The sequence below is a fragment of the Balaenoptera borealis genome (genome assembly GCF_965194805.1).
Source record: "Balaenoptera borealis genome assembly, chromosome: 6".
NCBI lineage: Eukaryota > Metazoa > Chordata > Mammalia > Artiodactyla > Balaenopteridae > Balaenoptera > Balaenoptera borealis.
This window is the reverse complement of record NC_138863.1, coordinates 77117652-77139790: the sequence shown is the minus strand read 5'-3', so window position 1 is coordinate 77139790 and position 22139 is coordinate 77117652. Positions and strand designations below refer to the sequence as shown.

The 22139-nt window shown below is 35.1% G+C and overlaps 1 protein-coding gene across 7 annotated transcripts in view; it reads left to right on the top strand.

Moving 5' to 3' along the window:
* Window positions 1-22139, top strand: part of GALNT13 (polypeptide N-acetylgalactosaminyltransferase 13) — a 545878-nt gene that overhangs the window by 56591 nt on the left and 467148 nt on the right. For all 7 annotated transcript variants that reach the window (XM_082395756.1, XM_082395754.1, XM_082395758.1 and 4 more), the window contains one exon: window positions 2405-2650. In XM_082395756.1, the coding sequence (XP_082251882.1) occupies window positions 2509-2650 (142 nt within the window). In that variant the 5' untranslated portion in view covers window positions 2405-2508. The remainder of the gene's footprint in view (window positions 1-2404; window positions 2651-22139) is intronic.

The window sequence follows — 22139 nt, the reverse complement described above, 5'->3', positions numbered from 1 at the left end:
TGAAACAGTGTAGGAGATTACTATTTTACAAGTACCACCAGATAAAGAATGACAAAATTTAGTATGTTTTAGGTAGAGGTGTTTTCACAGTAGATAGAATTAAAAACTTGAAATATATAAGGAAAGGTTGTTTCATAAATAAACAAAAATGTTTACAGCAGCTTAGTTTTATCACATAAAATAGTAAAGTCAGAGTTTTCTCAGTGTTAATATCTTGACATATAGATGTACCAGGGTATGAAGTTAGAATAATTTGAATGATGCTTGAAGTGGCAATAAGATGTGATTTTCACTTTCTATTATGGCTAAAGTTTAAATTAAATTCTCAATAACCTCTACTGTTAGGCTTTTATTAGGAAATGACTTATCTTAGACATTTTAATATTTAATATTAAGTGATTTCAGGTTTTCTATTATAATAATATTCTTTATATTTCTTTTAAAAAATGTTCTCATTCGTTATTTTGCTTAAGCCTTACAAGTTTGTGAGATGGATGGGGAAGGAAATATAAGTAAAGAAAATGAAGCACAGAGAGGCAAAATGCCTACCTAAACTCATGTTTCCGTTTTATGACACAGCCAGGGATGGTTCTTTTTATGTCTTTTATTATAGATCTTTATGATAAAAAGATCCTGTAATATATAGATCTTATATAATATATAGATTTTTATTATAGGATATTTTATTTTAAGGTATTCCTTCTAAATCTGGGAATGGCCATCTAGTTACCATTAGTGTTATATATGCTTTTCCATAGGACTTTTTTCTACAACAAACTGAAGGCACCTGTTCCATCTTAGGACCAAAGAAAGACAGAAAATTTAACAGCTTGAATTGTTTCAAATATCATATTCAGTGAAATATACATAAAGTAACAGGAAATATATATATGGGAATCCTTCCCTTGTCGTCAGGTTTAGAGGTTGAGTTCCAGTGTTTAGTTATAATTTTTACAGAAAAATGAAGTTGAAATGAAATAAAATAATTAGCATGCCATTTTTTCAAGAAAAATAACAAATAAACCTCAGATATCATGCATTCCTTGGATTTGTACATTTTGTATCTTTCTGTTTTAAATATATGTTGAATAAATGTAAATTTTATGTAGACATTGAAAGTAGAGTCTTTGTTATAATAATTTTTTAAATTGTCACTTCATGTAAACTTTGAATTTGTTACTAGTCTGGTTAGATTTGTAACAGGCAACAGCATTTGTGTTGCTTTATGATGCAAAGTCAGCTGCCATTAATTTAAAGAACTTCTGCCTCAGCAAATTGTACTTTGATGTTTTTATTTTGAGACAAGTGTTTCTGAAATAGTCCAAGTATCTTTGTATTTAATAGCTGTGCTCCTCAAATATCTGTCAAAACTGTTACTTATCTTATTCACATCAATAAATATATAGTTCAGTTTCTATTATTTTAATGTAGCAAATTATATGAGACTTTTATTTTGATATAGTTACTGTATAGATAGAAATGAATTAACCAGGTAGTTATTGTTCTATGTAGTGTAAATAAAACAAATATGTGTATGGTATTGAATATCTCTCAATAATTGCACACATGTCTTTGTTATGCCTTTAGAATTCTTGCTCTGGTTATTTTAAGTCACTTTATATTAATGTATTATCCTCTGATAATTTCTTTGAATTTGTACTGCCCATTCTCAAATGCACATTTGTAGTGGATACTTTCTATGCAGACCAGATGGGCTTTTTAAGTCTAAATAACTGGTGACTTATTCCATGTAATTGCCCTTTTTGAGAATCTGAGAATTTTTTGTGTGTGTTTGTTTTATATCTTAACATTAATAACTATGTGTTCTGCAGGACAGTTTGCAAGTGTTATCGTATTTGGTCCTCATAGCAAATCTTTAAGTTTGGCATTATTATTTTCATTTTATAGATGAGAAAACTGAGGCTTAGAAAGTCTCCCCTACATAGGAAGTAAATAGGCCCAGGCCTATCTATGCATAAAGTCCAGCTCTTAGCCACTGCAATATATAGTAGTCCAGGATGATTTCTAGTTCAGCAGTATTGGCTCCTTAAAAGTGCTGAATCACAGTAAATTTAGAATTGCACTAGTTTACAACCTGGTGCTTTACAGAATACCATGAAAGGACTTTAAGAAAAAGGCAATACAACTTGAAGAAATCAAGTAGTTGTCAAGGGCCCAGCAGAGTAGTGGCAGATCTAGGATTAGCTGTTAGAATTTTAGCCACCTGGCTTATTTACAACTTTCATTTATTTGGGCTTTTAATTCTGAACTTGAAGGCCAAGTGCCGGTATATATGGGAGCATTAAATAAGTCATATATTTCATGTTATATCACATTTATGCAAAATAAACTGTTCAATAATTAATTTTTCTTCTTCTTTTTTTTTTTTTTTTTTAAAATACAGTGGGATGCATCCTGCCTTTATCCTGGAGTTCACCCCTGTGGCTTGGATTTATCACAGTTGTATCTGTCTTCGATCTCTGTGTTAACTAGAAATCAAGGAAAGACATGAGGAGGTTTGTTTACTGCAAGGTGGTTCTAGCCACTTCACTGATGTGGGTTCTCGTTGATGTCTTCTTACTCCTGTACTTCAGTGAATGTAACAAATGTGATGACAAGAAGGAGAGGTCCCTGCTACCTGCCCTCAGGGGTAAGTGCTTATGAAGCAAATGTTTCTTTCATAGCGATAAAAATGGTGGTGACTCATGACAAAGCATGAAATTTCAAAATAGAAGTTTATTGACTCAGAAGTACATTTGGGCAGAACTATTAATGTACATTTAACCATGGGAAAGCTACTTTACGTTTCTTGGCCTCAGGTGTCTTGTCAGAAGAAATGAGGAGTTAGCTAACCTCTAAGGTACCTTCTAATTCTAATAATTCCAATGTTTTGTGACTGTAGTGAACATTCAAATTGGACAGAATTTTAAATTTAGGCTTCCAGAAGCATAAGCCTTTAGAGTCCAAGCACATAACATAAAAGAGGAAAACTACTGAAGTGAGATGGTGAGGATTGTAGCAAAATGAGACTACACATGACAGCCCTTAAAACTTCCAAAAGCAATGCAAAAAAAAAAGGCACAATGTATTTTTAACAAAACACATGTTGGTGGCCAGATTTAACCTGTGGGCTACCAGGTTGTTGCCCTATGTTAAAGGCAAAAGATAATTTCAAGTGTATTATAAAGTCACTTTAACTCAATATTCCCTATTTAGGAACCAGTTTCAATGACTAGATAAGAGTGAATGCTAAAGAAACATAATAATTTATATAAATGGTGATTTATTAAGTAAAGTCATAGAGATTCATTTCCTGAAGTTATTCCAAGTAATTTTTCTATGCTTTCTATTGACTTAAATACCTATTAATTTACTTCTAAAATATTCCTAGTAAATGAGTGCTTCTAAAGTACTTAAGCATGCTTGAAATTAGTTTTATTCTCATTGAATTAAACATTTAAAAAAAAATCTAGTTTACATTAATTCTCTACTTAGCAAAATGTTTCTTTATAAACATGACAAAAGGTAAACTTTGAGTCCCTGTTGATATGTTTGTATCTTTTGGAAAAGTGGATCTAAATTACTGACTTGAGATTTGCATTTATTTAATGGATGTAATCTGCTTTTAATGTTACAGATATTTTTGAGGTTATTTATTAATCAAAATATGCTAATGAAATGAATTTCATTGATACTATCAGTTGTGTGAAGTTTAGGGAAACAGAGAAAAGCATTTCCAAAAATTAATTTTTGTCAAAAGAGTTTGTTGGACATCTTTAGTTTGCTTTGCAATAATGCTCTGGCCCAACTGGAGAAATTCTGATTATCTTCCTCTTTTCAAAATGAGTCTAATTCTCTCACTACAGTTTTTGACTAGTACAAAGAATTGAGAGAAAGTACTTTGGAACTGACAGAACTTAGACCCATTTAGGTAGTTTATATACATTTTTTATGCCTTTAACTAGAATTATTCAAAGAGGAGAACTTTATGAGTCCATCAGTTTTTGATAAATGAATATGGGGATTAATTTGCTGAACTTTGGTTAGGATCCCAGAATAAATCAGCCTTTTTTGTTTTTTTGTTAGAACCAGTTGAGCTGATGCTTGGCTGAAAGTGGAAGTGTGTTTTGATGGATCACATCAGTTTAGAATGATCACTTTGTCATTTGTTGAACGGAGACTTCTAGATTGGTCACAAAAAATGTTATAATCTGATTCAGCAAAACTATGACAGCCTTTTCTGGAAGTACCAAAAAAGCAGTTTTGCTGATTTAAGTGCTTAATGCTCAGTTTCAAATCTCAAAATGTAAAATTTAATGATGCAAGGCAAAAATAGTAATTTTTCCATGTACTTAAAATGTAAAATTAAACAATACTCTCTTTATTTTTAAGACTTATTTAATGTTATACAGTAATATTTGTCTTGAAAAAATGAAAATTAGGCTTTATGGTTTTTAATTTCATCTTCTACTGTTACTTATTATTTCAGAATATTACTTTATTTAGGAATTTGTGCCATGTATTTCAAATAATATTTTATTTACAGGTAGGTGATGTTGTGCAAAGTGCACTTGACTGAAACTTGCATGTTCTAGATATGTTAAAAACAGGCTTTTTTGACAAAAAAGTTGACCTTTCCGGACATTTGTGTCTCCATTATTAAAACAAAGGGCTTGGAATAGGTGTTTTCTGAGATCCCTTCTAGTTCTAAATTTTAAACAATTTGTAAATACCCAATATTAGCATACACTCTGAATTAATTTTTGAGATATGTTCATTCATTCACCAAATCATCAATTATTTAAGTGCCTCTCAAGTTAACATGTTGTACATCTTAAACTTACACAAAGTTGCATGTGAATTATATCTCAGTTTAAAAAAAAAGAAGAAGAAGAGCATAGCCCAGTAATGGGCAAAGAAAAAAATCCCAAGCATCAGGACCTCTGGCTTCATAGGTGGTATAACAAGATTACCCCACAGTTAAAAGCCCAGCTTTGTTGACCAACCTGGTCCTCACCTCCTCCGCCTTGAATTAGTTGTGTGACTTTTGGCAAATTCCTTAACAAAGTCTTGGTGATCAAGACTGTAGTAATTGGCACAAAGGGTAGACAAACTGCACAATGCAACAGAATAGAGACCCTAGAAGTACACACACACACGTTTGGAACATTCAGTATATGACTGAGGAAGCACTACAGATCAATGGGGGAAAGAAGAGCTCTTCAATAAATATAGCTGAAAATAAAATGGTAATCTGGGTGGAAAACAGATAAAGCTGTCTGCTTAACTCATGTCATAAACCAAGATATACTTTGGAAATATTCATGTCACAAGAAAACTTAACTTTTAGCAGAAAAAAAAATAGGCATTTATAAGACCATGAATTAAGGAACAATTCTAAAACACTGTACAAAATCATTGACCATAAAAGAAAATATTGATAAATTTGACTATATTAAAATTGAGAAAGTTGATTCACTTAAATATACCTTAAAAAAAGTAAAAAGGGAAGTTACAAACTGTAGAAGATGTTCAAAGAACATGTAACTGAGAGGTTATTGTCAGGTATACATAAATAACTCCCGTTATTAGTAAGAGAAGCCCACATAGGCCAACAGGAAAAAATGGGCAATAAACATGAATAGACACTTCTTGGAAAAGGAAACAAATATAACAAAACTAAAAAAGAACCTTATGAAAAAATATTTAACATTAATTGTGATGAGGGAAATGCAGACCAAGACTTTAATGATATATTTATATTCATTCAATTGGCAAAAATTAAAAAGGCTGATAATACCAGTTGTTAGAGGTGATGCATCTCCACATTTTTATAGTAACTTCAGATAACGGTTTGGCATCATCTCTGAAATCTAAAAAAATTCATGGATGACTCAGCACTCCTAGTGATATAAGTTTTTCCATATAAACAAATGTTTCATAGTGCTACTGTTCATAAAAATAAAAGCTGAAAATAATCCATAGGTCAGTCAAAGGAAAAGCTGATGTATGAATAGTGATATAAAATGAAATAGAATAGTATATTTTAGTCAAAATGAATGAACCACAGCAACCTGTACCAGTATGAATTAATCCTCATGATACAATAGTAAGTACAGAAGTTATATTGATATCTTTCAGAGATGATATATGGCATGGTACAGTTTGAAAAGCTAAAACTAACTAAAAATTTAAAATATACACTTTAGGACTCTACAGAGATATGACAAGACTTTTTATAAAGCAATAAAGCTAATTATGAACATAGGATTTAGGATGTCGTTTGTCATGTGTAGGGGGCAACAGTGGCATGGGGTGGGTGTGAGTACTTTGACTGAATGTGGGGCGTAATTAGGGTCCTAGATTTGTTTTGGATGTGGGTTTGATGTATCTGTTACATAATACAGATAACTAAGCGAGTGAATAAGAGCCACTGAATGGATTTGAAAAAAATGGGAAGCCACTGAAGAGGTTTAAAAGATAGCAGACATGATCACCTCTGTGTTGTGGAAAGATCACATGTGGAGACTAGACTGGGGAAGAGCCACCTCTTCACGGAGGCAGGGTAGGAAGTTGTGGTAGCCTTTCATGAATTCTCTGTGGGAAGTGAGGCCTGCTTAGAGTGGAGTAGTGCCAGTGAGTTGTGAGAGAAGTGGGTAAAATGAAGAGGTATTTGAGATATTGGGAGCTTGCTTGACTGGCTTTGGTGGGTGGAGGAGATGGAAATGTCAAGGACAGATCTCAGGTTTCTTGCAGGGCATTATTTGATCCAGGTTCCTGAGAGCGGAGATGGAGGAGGAGATGATTTGAGGGTGGTTATTGAGTTTATTTTGGACATGTTGAGTTTGAGACACCTGTTGGGCAACTGAATGGAACGGTTCAGTAGGAAGTTGACTACATTATTAAACTCTAAATATCAAACTTAAAAGCCATCATTATTCTTTCTAAAATGGATTACATTCTTCTCTTCCTTATTAAATGGAGTATATGGGATATAATTAAATCTTTGCTTCTGAGTCAGCATTATCATTTCATACATCAATTATTGAACGATGCTGTAAAAAAAAAATGATTATTTTAGGGACTTTCATGAGAGCACAAAGACTTGTTCCAATATTAGATACAGACCCATGAATCCTTTTCCGTTTCCTATTTTCTAGAGGATTGCTTTTGGGTCACATAAGTTCTTGTTAGGGGAGCGTGTTAACACTTTTATGCCACTCTGGGGCCACTTAGAGCTAAAATGCACTGAAGGATATTTCTTATTTATTTATTTATTTATTTATTTATTTATTTATTTATTTATTTATGGCTGTGTTGGGTCTTCGTTTCTGTGCGAGGGCTTTCTCTAGTTGCGGCAAGCGGGGGCCACTCTTCATCGCGGTGCGCGGGCCTCTCACTATCGCGGCCTCTCTTGTTGCGGAGCACAGGCTCCAGACGCGCAGGCTCAGTAGTTGTGGCTCACGGGCCTAGTTGCTCCGCGGCATGTGGGATCTTCCCAGACCAGGGCTCGAACCCGTGTCCCCTGCATTGGCAGGCAGACTCTCAACCACTGCGCCACCAGGGAAGCCCTGAAGGATATTTCTAACTCCTAACTGGTATGGAGTACTAAGTGGTGCTGCTCCCAAGTTGGAAGAGTTAGAATAGCTATTTGAGAGAACAGGTATTTAAAAGGACCAGTGCTGCTGCAGTGCACCCACAAACGCTTTGGGGACGTCTGAGGTCACGTGGCCAGTCTGCATGAGCACCATGCATAATGAGTCCTCCTCCACCTCCTCCGCCCAGGGCCGCACGTCCTCAGGCAAGTTAATTTGTCTCTCTGGGCCTCAGTCACCATCTGTAAAACGAAATGGATATGAGTCATGGTTTTAAATCATGCTCATCTCCAAATGAAGAATTATGTTTCTAGCTTTTTTTTTCAATAAAACTATGGAAAATGAACTATTTTCGTATCTGGCTTTTGGTCAGTCCATAGACAATGTGTAGTCTGCTATGAGAACTGGTGATGTGGAAGTGACATGGGGGAGAGGTCTGCTTAGAAACCCCGGAAGAGCCTTCTCATCATCACAGAAGACAAAAGGGATATAAAGTTATGATATTCGAGAAGGGAAGGAACCTGCAATTCTTTATTTGATCTTGAATCTCGAACATATTACACATACTTGGGAAATGAAATAAAATTTACCTTCAAGAAAAGGGGAGGGAGAGGAACATCTAAGAAAGAGTTGTTGCTTGTATATAGACAAAGATAAGTACATTAGCCAATGATAACAAAAATAATTATAAGCTATGATTGTTCTAAATTATTTACACATGTTAACTTAATTTTCACAAAAAATATGTGAAATAGACGTTCTTCTTCTTTTACATATAAGGAAACTGAGGCAGAGTGAGCATATGGGGAAATCACTTCTGTGTTTCTCTTTTACTCACACACGCAATACTTCTAACACCAGATGTGTGGACTTTTCCCCCACACCAAGCAATTCTCTGTGACATCAGCTGGGTGTCCTACAATTCTGACACTGCCTATCTGGAGTGAGCACCAGACCCCACAAGTTAAGGGCTCAGTCCCACAAGGATGCCCCCACTTCATACACGGATCGCCGGTCCCAGGTTGTCACCAGTATTTCTGATTGACCAGCTATAACTTGGTGTTTCCTTGACCTCTTCTTGAGTTTGGTAATTTGCCAGAATGCCTCACGGAACTCAGGGTAACATTTATTTACATTTACCAGTTTATTATAAAGGATATAGTAAAGGATATGTGTGAACAGCCAGATGAAGAGTTACATAGGTTGAAGTCCAGAAAGGTCCCAAGTGCAGGAGCTTCTGTGCCCATGGAGTTGGGGTGTATGACCCTCCTGTCATGTACATGTGTTGACCAACCCAGAAATTCTCTGAACCCTATACTTTTGGGATTTTTATGGAGGTTTCATCATATAGATATGATCAATCACCAACTCAGTCTCCAGCCCCTCTCCCATTCCTGGAGGATGGGAGGTGGAGCTGAATATTCCAAGTATCTAATCATGGCTTGGTCTTTCTGGTGACCAGCCCCATCCAGGAGCTATCCAGGAGCCCACCCAGAGTCAACTCATTAAAACAAAAGATGCTCCTATTAGATGCTCTAATCCCAGGAAATTCCAAGGGATGTAGGAGCTCCGTGTCAGGAACCAGCGTCATGGACCAAACATTAGAACAAAAGATATTCCTGGTACTCTTATAACGTAGGACATTACAAGGGTTAGAGCAGTGCTGTGCCAGGAGCTGGAGCCAGAGACCAGTACCTCCTATGATTTCACGGTGTGGTTAAGAGGGAGTGACAGAATTTTAACAACCAATGGAACAGGAGTTGGGTATTACAATGCAAGTTCAGTAAAGGGCTTTGTTATCACTTAATGCCAGTTTGCACTGGAGTTTAAGTGCCATGCTTTCATTCAAATACCAGTATGGAGTACACAGTCTGAAAATGTGAATTGAGTGTCTTGTCTTCATTCTCAGAGACACTAGAGAGACTTAGCCAAAACTCCCTGTCTAGTAGGATGTATAAATCCCAGTCAGGAAAATATTTCCTAGGGACCATTCTGGTTTCAGGTCGTTTATAAAACAGTATCACCTTATCTGGTATTTTAAGGTTTTGCAAAGTTACTTTCATCCACTTGTATCCCTTAAGACCTCTTCACTGCTGCTCTAAATTGGGGGAAATCAAGAAGATGAGTGGAATTGTTGACTGGAATCTCAATGCCATACCTCCACGTTTCCCTTGGTCCTGCCTGGGACCCTTACTGGTTTCTTCTCATAAATCTGGGGACACAGGTAGCCTTGCAGGATCTTAGTTTCCCAGCCAGGGATTGAACCTAGGCTCTGGCAGGGAAAGAGCAGAGTCCTAATCACTGGACTGCCAGGGAATTCCCTCTTTTGTTTCTTTCTAAATGATCTCCTCGTAACATTAACGCCTAGCCATGTACTTATTTATTAAACAGTAAATGTTTGTTGATTTTGTTTGATTAATCTTTAGTGCTTCAGGGGAGAGTTTCTGTGAGTAGGTGTGAGAGGAAACTGAAAACTTGAGAATTAAAGTGTTAAAACTAACACCACATTTGGGACTTCCCTGGTGGTGCAGTGGTTAAGAATCCACCTGCCAACTCAGGGGACACGGGTTTGAGCCCTTGTCTGTGAAGATCCCACATGCCCCGGAACAAGTAAGCCCGTGCGCCACAATTACTGACCGTGCACTCTAGAACCCGCGAGCCACAACTACTGAGCCTGCGTGCCACAACTACTGAAGCCCATGTGCCTAGAGCCTGTGCTCCACAACAAGAGAAGCCACTGCAATGAGAAGCCCGTGCACCACAACGAAGAGTAGCCCCCGCTCGCCGCAACTAGAGAAAGCCCGTGCACAGCAACGAAGACCCAACGCGGCCATTAAAATAAATAAATAAATTAATTAATTAAAAAGAAAAAAAAACTAACAACACCACATTTTTCTTGTTTTTTAAAAATATGGCTTTACCTTTTGCGGGGAGGATAGAAGAGTGTGATTGGTTAAAATGCACTGTCAGTATTGGAATTGCCCCGCATAAATTATGATGACCACTGGAACTTTCAGGTGATAATATTTATAGTCATACAAAAAGTGGGACACATGGACAGTCACCTTGGATTAAAGGCATGTATGTCCCAGATAATTTTCGATCAAGTTTATAAATAGTTTTCAAAAGTTAATAGACTTTATGAAATTTTGACCTTTGATTTTGCTTTTGCCTTTCATAGTTTTATTTATAATTCACTCTGAGCCCTTCTCCAGTCCACATGGACATAGCAATGTCAGGAAGAAAAATAAATTGTAATAATGAACAATTATGAGGTTTACTGTGCCAAGTGCTTTATAGATACACTGTTTCGATTAGTTCTCACAGTGGCATTGAGGGTAGGTACTATTATTATTCTCATTTACATATAAGAAACTGAGGTCTGAAAAGGTTAATTAATTTCCCCAAGGTTGCAAAACTAAGAAGAGGGAAGAAAGGGCTCACAGCCTGGTTTGTCAGACTTTTGAGCCCACACTTTGAACTACAGTGTTATGCCGTGTCCCTGACTCAGGTGCCTAGACTCCTTTAAGGCAAAATAATCATGACATTTATATAGTATTTATAAAATATTTACGCATATAGGAATATTTCTGGAGGACAAAGAAGGAGGTGGCCACGACCTTGGGTAAAAAAATGTCTCATTTAATTAGGAGAAAGGTACTCTGGCAGGCTTACCCGTCTGAAAGGTAGGCTTTCAGACTTTAGCAATTTTACATTTATTGAGTTTCTACAGTATACAAATTAATTTAGCTTGCAATTTTCCTCAGCAGTTTCCTTTGGGGCCAAGCCTCTGAAGTCTTACAAAGAATGATTAAAAGTTCTGAACAGTAGTGAAGCACTGTTTTTTCCCAAAACTTTAATAAAAACGATTGATACAATTTTTGCGTCCATTTATTCAGTGGTACTGGGCTAGGTACTATGAAATATCCAAAGTTTAATCAAATAGAACATCTGTCTTCAGGAATCACACAGTCTACTGGAGACATGACATGTACATTACAAGATAGAAAGTGGCGGCTGCTATAAGAGAGATACCAAGTAAACTGCTGTGAGAGGCCCTGACAGATATAAATTATGTGGACGTTTGAAAATTGGGAGGGAGCAAGTACCAGGAGGGAATAAATTATCAAAGGAAAGCTATTGGCTTTCCCAAAATGAGGATGTAAGAAATCAGTGAATCGGTTGATTGGGGCAGAGTCAGACTCAAAGGGGATTTCTAGATTTTAGGTTGAAAGTTAGGATAAAGGCAGATTTTAAAGGACTTTGAGTGCTGGGGAAATGAATTTTTAGCTTTGTTCTTTAGGAAATGGGGAACCGTTGAAGGTTTCTGGAAAAGAAAAGATGTGTTTATCATCAGATAAGGTTTGGAAGGGTAATGCAGTGCTGTTTATTAAATATGCAAGAGAGTAGCACTAATACATTTTTAATTTTTTTAATTTTTAATTTTTTTTAACATCTTTATTGAAGTATAATTGCTTTACAATGGTGTGTTAGTTTCTGCTTTAAAACAAAGTGAATCAGTTATACATATACGTATGTTCCCATATCTCTTCCCTCTTGCATCTCCCTCCCTCCCACCCTCCCCATCCCACCCCTCTAGGTGGTCACAAAGCACCGAGCTGATCTCCCTGTGCTATGCGGCTGCTTCCCACTAGCTATCTATTTTACATTTGGTAGTGTATATATGTCCATGACACTCTCTCACCCTGTCACATCTCACCTCTCCCCCTCCCCATATCCTCAAGTCTATTCTTTAGTAGGTCTGTGTCTTTATTCCCGTCTTGCCACTAGGTTCTTCATGACCTTTTTTTTTTTTTTCCTTAGATTCCATATATATGTGTCAGCATACTGTATTTGTTTTTCTCTTTCTGACTTACTTCACTCTGTATGACAGACTCTAACTCCATCCACCTCATTACAAATACCTCCATTTCGTTTCTTTTTATGGCTGAGTAATATTCCCTTGTATATATGTGCCACATCTTCTTTATCCATTCATCCGATGATGGACACTTTGGTTGCTTCCATGTCCTGGCTATTGTAAATAGAGCTGCAATTAACATTTTGGTACATGACTCTTTTTGAATTATGGTTTTCTCAGGGTACCTGCCCAGTAGTGGGATTGCTGGGTCATATGGTAGTTCTATTTTTAGTTTTTTAAGGAACCTCCATACTGTTCTCCATAGTGTCTGTATCAATTTACATTCCCACCAACAGTGCAAGAGGGTTCCCTTTTCTCCACACCCTCTCCAGCATTTATTGTTTCTAGATTTTTTTTTATCTTTATTCAGATAGAGACTCAGACACTTAAGTTTTATTTATTAATTAAAACCACTTGAATTAGATGGTAACTAAATGGAATATTAATTCATTTAAATTCTTTGCTCTGTAAATTAACTGGTAGAACAAGAAAGTTTTCTGTTTTTGTAAAATCAAGTTTAGATAGTGTATAAAAAAGTAACTCTTCAAAATCTTTACTTATTTAGTATGAAATAAAATGAGACAATCCATTCAACAAACATTTGAATGCTTGATTGTGTCAGAGCTAGGGTTAGAAAAATAATCACTCTTATTTTCACGTTTAGAGGGGGAGAAAGGAATTCAGAATTGTATGAATGAAATGTCAGCATATCAATCCTGTGCTATCAGGAGGAGTGAGAATATATGAAATAAAGAGAAAAAAACATCAATAAGCCAATATCTGCCTTTTGAGGACAAGATCTAATTTTCAATTCCATAAAGACTAGAGTAGACTGAGCAGAGAATGGAGGACAAAACGTATTACCAAATAGTCCACCAGTAAAATGGAAATGGACAAGTTTTATCTCTACCCACTGGAAATCATGGTCACTAAAGGGCTGTGTTGCAGCAGAGACAGGTACTCATCCTGGGTGCTCAATTAATAATTGTTGAATGAATGAAGAATGAATGCACAAGCAGCGTGGCACTTCCTGAGTGTTCTCATGATAATAGAGTATCCAGTATAGGTGGATGATTAAACAACTTGAAATAACTCAATTATCATGGCAAACATATTTTTGTTGTTGTTACTGTTTACACACATAGTCCAAACGTTTTCTTTTACTTTTTATTGGCTTATGTAGTTTGATTTACAGCCCCAACTGGCAAATGTATAGCCAAGGGACTCTCTTTTTTTCCTTCAGAATGTGTCTTGCGTTGCACTGTTATACACTGTTGCTGTGATGCAGGGTGTCTAAGAACATTGCATATTGACACATGAGAGTGTTGTCATTGAAGAGAGCTCTGATGGAACAGGCAGATCAGGTAGGATGTGTGGAATGAACTAATACATAGAAGACCCAGAGGAACATTTACGAAAGTTCGACTGAGGAATATTGAAAAAGATGTAAGTGTGTGGTAGATTTTATTCATCTGTTAAAAGAAGATGGGAAAATGGAGATGATGGAAAATGAATAAAAGAAAGTAATACTGGACAGGTTTAAAAGTGAAAAAAATCCAATAAAAAGGGAAAATTACCAAGAATAAAGTGATGGAGTTGTAGAACAGGACCCATGGTTAGTCAATAAGTAAGGCTCTACGTAAATATAGCTTTGGGAATGATTGAGGATAGTAGCTAGATAAGGAATATTATTTTAAAATAAGTTTTATTGAGGTATAACATAATGCTCCCTTTTAAGTATGCAATTTGATGAGTTTGACAAGTGAATCCCAGGGTTCAACCTCACAAGGATGATCCCCCCCTAAAATGTTCCCACATATCCCAAGCAGTCAATCCCTCCACTCTAGCCCCAGACAACCACTGATAGGTCTTTTGTGACTATTTGTTAGTTTTGCCTCTTCTAGAAAATCTGACAATGACTATGCATTTTTGTGTGTCTGGTTATTTTTGCTCAGCATATGGGTTTTGAGATTAATCTTTGGTGTTGAGTGTATCAGAGCTTCTATTGCTGAGCAGTATTCTGTTGTATGTATATATTACAATTTGTTTATCCTTTCACCTGTTGATGGACATTTCCATTCTTTCCATGGCTGTTGTGAATAAAGTTGCTACATTTGTACACAAATCTTTGTTTACATATGTGGACATATGTTTTTACAACTCTTGGGTAAATATCAAGGAGTGGTAGAGCTCAGTCATATGCTAAATGTATTTTAATTTTGTAAGATACTGCCAGTCTGTTTTCCCAAGTTGTTAGACTTTGCTATTCCCATCAGCAACATAGGAGAGATTTAGTTACTCACATCCTGGCCAACACTTCCTAGTCAGTGTTTGTAATTTTAACCATTTTTGTGAGTTTGTAATGATACATCATGGTGGTTTTAATTTGCGTGTCATGATAACTAGTGATATTGAGATTTTTTTCATGTTTTTTTTTGGCCAGTTTTCTTTTATGAAGTGTTGGTCAGATTCTTTTGGCTATTTTGTAATTGGGTTGTTTATGGCTTGCCTTTAAAAATTTTTTAAAAGGTATCTTTCAAAGAGCAGAGATTTTTTATCTTGATGAAGTCCAGTGTATCTTTTTTTCTTCTTTTATTGTTCTTTTGGTATCCTATTTAAGAAATCTCTGCCTACGCCGAGGCCACTCTGTATTTCTTCTAGAAGATTTATGGTTGTAGTTTATAAGATTGGAGTTAATTTCTGTGTATGATGTGAAGAGAGTCAAGGTTATATTTTTCCAAAATAAAAACTCAGCTGTTCCAGAAACATTTGTTCCTTGAAGATAAGAAAGGAATGGATTTTAGAAATAAGAACAACACTTCATTGTAATATTTTTCAGTATGCATCTATAAGTTTTTCTATTGCTTATATGTATGATTTAGTTATAAATATTTGAGTTTAGTTTCTAGAATTCATTGCATATTATACAGAATTGATGTAAAATTTGTTATATAACTTGAAAAGTATCCAACTGTTACTAACCAAATCTTCTTTAGATATTTTAACTTGAAGGCAAATGAAAAATCTAATCTAATTTATTACATTAACATAAAAAAGTACTATTTATTTCTCTGATAATAAAATTGATAAATAATTATTGTAGTAAAATATAAAATACAAATAAAGAGAAGAAAAATAATGTGGAATGCCACCCAGAAATTTCCACATACTAAAATAAAATTTAAAATTTAAACTTTTTTGATCAATATAGCATGAGCATTTTGTCCTGCATGAGATAGATTTCAAAACATAGTTTTAATGGGTAATATTTTATCATGTGTATTTATCATAACTTCCATAATTAACTACCTTTCATTAATTTTCATGTGTATTGCTCCTAATTTTTTTACCACTAAATAATGTTAGAAACATTTTTAGGAAGTTGTTTTTAAACAATTTTAAACATATTGCTGATTATATTCTTAGGCTATATTCTTGGTTATGGGATTTATTTTTTAAAGGTGTACATATTTTTAAAAGTCTCTTGATGGACATTTTTAATGACTTCCTGGAAAGGCCACTAATATTCACATCTCATTATCAATATATGAGAATACTTATCTCATCATGTTATTTGTAATTTAATTTAAAACACATTTGCTAATTAGAGTACTTTCTAATCACAATTTTAAAAATCATTTTTATGTTTTATTGTACTTACATTTTTATGTTTTATTGTATTTACATTAAAATTTTACTATTAAATACTGAACATAAATATATGCTGTCCTCATGTTCAGAGTTTTGAAGTGTAAAGATAAATGGACGAAGGCTTAAAAGATGTGCTATATTAGACATTGTAGAATATATGAAGCAGTTACAGAATCTGGGTGTTGGTAAAATTCTGCTTCTAACTATGACACATTTGGTGGTACCAGTAAACTCCATAGGGAAAGGAAGATAAATATAAAACTTTGGGCTGTAATTGGAGGAAAGACCTGTTCAGGACTAAACTGAGAGGTTCTTGTCTTCACAAATTCTTTGAGTTTTTCTGTTTTTAATTTTTTTCACATTGAATGATTTGATCTGTATGTATTTTATTTTTGTGTAATAATGAGGATGTATTTTTTTCAATAATTACTTGTGACGTCTTTCCTCTCATTACTGATTTGTAATGTTAAAATTGACATGTAGAAAATCTTTGTATCTAGCAAGGTCTTCATATGGTCTATTTATTTGATTCCGTTGATTCCTTTCCATATGACTAAAAATGATACGATTTTAAATCATATTCCAGAGTTAAACTATTTTAATTATTTAGCTTTATATTATCTGATGAAACACTTGACAAGTTGCAAACTGCTGTAGTCAGGAAAATGAGTACATTATAGTTCTAATCTTGGCTTTGCTACTTTTAGGGTGTCTCCCTCTCCCTGTATCACTGTGCCTTGATCTATAAAATGAGAGGCTTGGAGCAGACCTACTCTTCTCTGTATCTAAACTTTATGATTTTTTTTCATGATAAATGAATGGAAAGTATTGTGTTATCATTGAATCTCACCATATTTCTAAATAGAATCAGGCTGTGGAAATGTGCTAGAATATTCATCTAAAAATTATATTTGGCATTACTAGAAACAGTATCCTTAATCTTTTTTGTTTCATACTTTTTGGAAGTACTTTCACATGAGTTTTCTTATAGGTCTGTCTCACTGATTCTATTGAGTTGGTATAATGAGTGGGGATATTGGATATAAAATAGTATAGTGGCAAGAACACCTGTCCTGTAGTTGGAAGATCTGGACTTTATTATGGCTCTGGCCTTAACTAGAAGTCTTATCCAAACAGAATCTCACTTCCTCCATCTTTTGAGGATTAAATAGATGCACTAAAAAAATGCTTTAGGAATCATAGAAAACTCTACAAAAAGAAATTAGTGCAAAAAGACCCCTAATTTACCTGAAGTTAATAGTTCTCAAAACAAAATCTTATTCCTTTAAATAAAAATACTTTACAAATATTGTTATTATTAAAAATCCCTTAGGACTTCCCTTGTGGAGCAGTGGTTAAGAATCTGCCTGCCAATGCAGGGGACACGGGTTCAATCCCTGGTCCGGGAAGATCCCACATGCTGTGGAGCAACTAAGCCCGCGTGCCACAGCTACTGAAGCCCGCATGCCCTAAAGCCCGTGCTCCGCAACAAGAGAAGCCACCGCAATGAGAAACCTGGGCACCGCAACGAAGAGTAGCCTCCACTCTCCGGAACTAGACAAAGCCCGCACACAGCAACGGAGACCCAACGCAACAACAACAACAAAAAATCCCTTAAATATAATACATGATTTCCTCTTTGGAAGATTAATTCTTCTTTCAAGTTACAGTAACACACAATCTTTATTTAAAAAATGTTTTTTCAATGTAGAAAAATATAAGAAAGGATATAAATATACCTATAAGCGAACCACATATAGATTATTATAATTAAAGTTTTGGTTTTTTCCTTTATATTTCTAATAGGGATCCTACTTTATTTCATTTTTATATTCTGCTTAAGTCTTTGAATTTATATTTTGGACATTTTCCTGCCACATCAAATATTCCTTAAAACAATTTTACTGGCAGTACAATATTCTATCTCATACATCATAATTTGTTTCCCCCTAGCTTTTAAAGGGAGGATAAAAAGTATCAAAAGTCTTTATTAGTTCCTCACTTATAACTGTCTTCATTATTTGCTGCTGTGTAGTATGTTTCTATTGTAGTTTTGTCTTTTTCTTTAGGGTAATTGATGAGTTGTAATTTATTTCATTATTAATGTACCCATTTTGGGCATGCCTAATTTACTCATTCTTACATGAGATATAAACTGGATCTCAAAAGATAGATTCCTGGAGGTGAGAAATTGTTGTTGAGGAGATTGGCACTCCTATAGAATTAGAAGTTTTGTGTGCATAATTAACAACATCTTTACCATCATTAGAGCTACTGCTTATTGTCTACTGTATGCCGAGCCTTCCACTCAACCATGTGCTGTATCGTTTAGTCTTCAGACATCTTCATGAAGAAGTTAAGAGAAAATTATCTTAATAGAATTTTCTGAACTCACTGTTTTGAATTATTGCTTTAAAATATAAACTACTCCAATCAGTTTCTTTCCACTATGACTTCACCAAGAAGACTTTTTATGAAGACAACTTACCTCCTCCCTCTTACTAAAATCCAATGGCCAATTCTCAACTCGTATCTTACTTGACTATGAATAACATCCGAAACACCTTAATCATTCCTATCGCCTTGTAATACTTTTGTTACTTGTCTTAGAGGGTATCACACTCTCCTGATTTTCTACCTCATTGACTGCTCCTTCTCAATCTCCTTTGCAGGTGTCCTCCCTTCATGTCACCTTTTAATGTTGAGGTAGCTCAGAAAATGGGATTGGATTTATCTGTTCTTTATCTATACTCACTTCTTTAGTGATCTCATCCAATCTGATCTCATTGCTTTATATGCCATCTTATAATTTTACAACTTGAAAATTGATAAATCCAGCTCACACGTTTATCTTAATTTTTAGATATTTACAACCAAGGCTTACTAGATATATTCTTTTGGATTCTGAGACCTCTCAAACTTACTGTGTTTGAAATTGAATTATGAATCTTCCACCAAAGACTTCCCGACTTGCAGTCCTCTCTACCTCAGTTTTTAGCAGTTCCGGCACTCCAGTTGCTTAAGCCAAAAATCTTAGTCATTCTTAACTCTTCTCCTTCTCTCACATTTTATATTAGCACATCCTATTTATTCTTCCTTCAGAATATATTCAGAATTCAAGCACTTCTCACCAGTTCATTGGCCTCCCTGTTTCTACCCTGCTCACCTATAATCTATTCTCAACAGTTCAGCCAGAGTGATTCTTTTAAAACTTAAGTCAGATAATGCCTTTCCTCTGCTCACACCACTTTGTTGTCTGTCACTCACTCAGCTGGAAGCATCAATGATTATTTTCCTTTTTCATATAACTTTATAACATTAATAAAAATTTGTGCCTTGATATATATGCTAATTTATATAAATTGGTAGAATATTTCATAACTGCTTTAATAGGTTGAATAATGTCTGAAAAAAATTCATGTTCACCTGGAACCTTAGAATGTGACCTTGTTTGGAAATAGGATCTTGGCAGATGTAAGTAGTTAAGATGAGAGTTACTGCCTTAGGGTGGACCCTAAAGGCAATGAACCGTGTCCTTCAAAGAGAAAGAGTAGACAGAGAGAGACACAGAGGAAGAAGAACACCATGTGTAAGTGGAGGCCGAGATTGGAGTTATGCTGCCGCAAGCCAAGAAATGCATTCCAGAAGCTGGAAGAGTCAAGGAAGGATTCTTCCCTAGAGCTTTTGAAAGGCTCATGGCCCTGCTGACAACCTGATTTTGAACTTCTAGCCTCCAGAACTCTGAGAGAATAAACCTCTGTTTATAAATCTCACGTCAGTGCGGCTTCAAACTTGGCAGAGGAGCTGCTGGTCACATTTGCTATATATTCCTGGGCTTCCATTACAGGAATGCATTTGCTTTTTAGCTTCTCTGGATTTCCACATTCAAAATTACCCGCTTGGATGGCCAGAGAATAAACCTGCCACCAGGTTTGTGGTAATTTGTTAATGGCAACCCTAGAAAATGAATACAACCACTAAGAACCATTTTTAAAATGTTCCATAGTCTTGAAAGCATAGAAAGAGTGAAGACATGGCTTGTCCCAAATCACAAAGTAGCTCAGTCAGGATACTGACAGTGATATTAAGAAGTCTTCATCTCTGGTTCAGGTACTATCGCAAATACAATTCTCCATCTTTCTAACTTTGATATAAAGATAAAAATAAAATATTTTAGAGTTATGTAGGAATACATATTTCAGAAAGTCACCTCTGCTAGAAAAAAAAACTTAAGAAATATTGAGACTATATAAACTTTTACCAACTTATATTAGCAGATTACTGGAGTGATTGTCTTATTTCATAATTTGAAGTTCTCATTTCTCATGACAAAAGGAGCTACAATGAATTGGGAGCTATGATGTCATAATATGTACATGTAACTCTTTATAGTAGGTACGCAGTGTAAATCTAACTAGTATGGATCACTCAGGGTTATCTATAAAGTGGCCTATTGGTAGAATTTATATTATATAGCATTTTAGAATTGATACCCATATGACTAAGAGCAAATGAGAAGTGGTTACTGGTTCATAGACTTTTTTTTTTCTAACAAAGAAATGAAGATCCAAGGAGGTTATATCAACTATCAAACTTAGACAAGTAGTAGAGGCCAAGGTAAACCTACTGAGAGTCTTGAGGATTCCAACCCAGAACCCTACTTAAAAGTTATAGTGACCATGAAAGGGCCTGTACAATTTGCAGTCTTGCTTTTGGCCTCATGAGTTTTACAATGTCTCTTCCAGAAATGCATCACGATCGTTATATTTTTTTGTTCCCAGTGTCATTAAAAGTTATTTATGTTTACCAAGAATTACACACAAAATCCATTAATGCATTATTTTGGATGTACTTTGGTGGAATATATTTTATAGCTCAGTTACTAGCAATTCACTGAAGATTTCTGCAATCCCAAGTTTAAGGTTATCTGTTTCTCCTCTCAGTTCACATAGTACTTTATCTAAACTTCTTCCATCATAATCTCTTTATTTTCAGGCTATTTATGTGCATTTTGTTGTTGTTGGTATTGTTCTTACTAAGGGCACTTTGTATTCGGGGATTAAGATCCATTTCTGACTCAGGAAATAATCCGAGTGTCTTTCATAGAGCAAGTACAGAACCAACATTTGGTGAATGAATAAACTTTTTACTACTTTGGATATCCTTTTCTACTTTCACTTTTATTTTTACTGTGGTTCTTTGAAGATCTTTCAGTTATCTATGCTATTCACATGCCCACCAAGTGGAATGAAATGGACATGACCATGTACAGATGATCTTGTCTTATTACTTGACATAAAATGTTTGATAGAACCTGTTGATGACTGTTATGAACATTGTGTGCCCTCAATAAATATTTGTTGAATGAACATTTATAACAGGTCTGCATTTCACAGGTGAAGAATAATTTGATGTTACCAGTGATTTATAGACTTTATTTTGACAAGTTCCTAAAATTATCTGGACGTCGTGCTTTTTTCTTTGAACTATATTGCTGCCTTGTTGTTCTTCTCCTTCCCATCTATTCTCCACAATGATGGCAGATAAATCTTCTTGAAACGCTACTTTGATGCTGTTACTTTCCTGCTCAGTGTCCTTCAATAACTTCCAACTAATGGCAGCTCAAAGTCATAACTCCTTACTCTGGTACTAGAGGCTGTCTGCAGTCTGACCACAGCACAGAATTCTAGTCTCAGCTTTAAATGCTTTACTAAAGATTAGTGTGTAGTGGTTAACACACAGACTTTAGGGTGAGAAAGATGTGCATTTTAATCCTAAATTTGTTATTTCCTAAGGATGTGACCTTATACACTTCATTTGCCATTTTGAGCCTTAGTTTCTTCATCTGAAAAATAAGAATAATGACCACATCTACTTTCATTCCATTCTTCAATAAATATTCATTTATTGAATCACGAACTATGTGCTAGGCACTTCTCTAGATGTTAGGATAAATCAATAAACAGATTTGA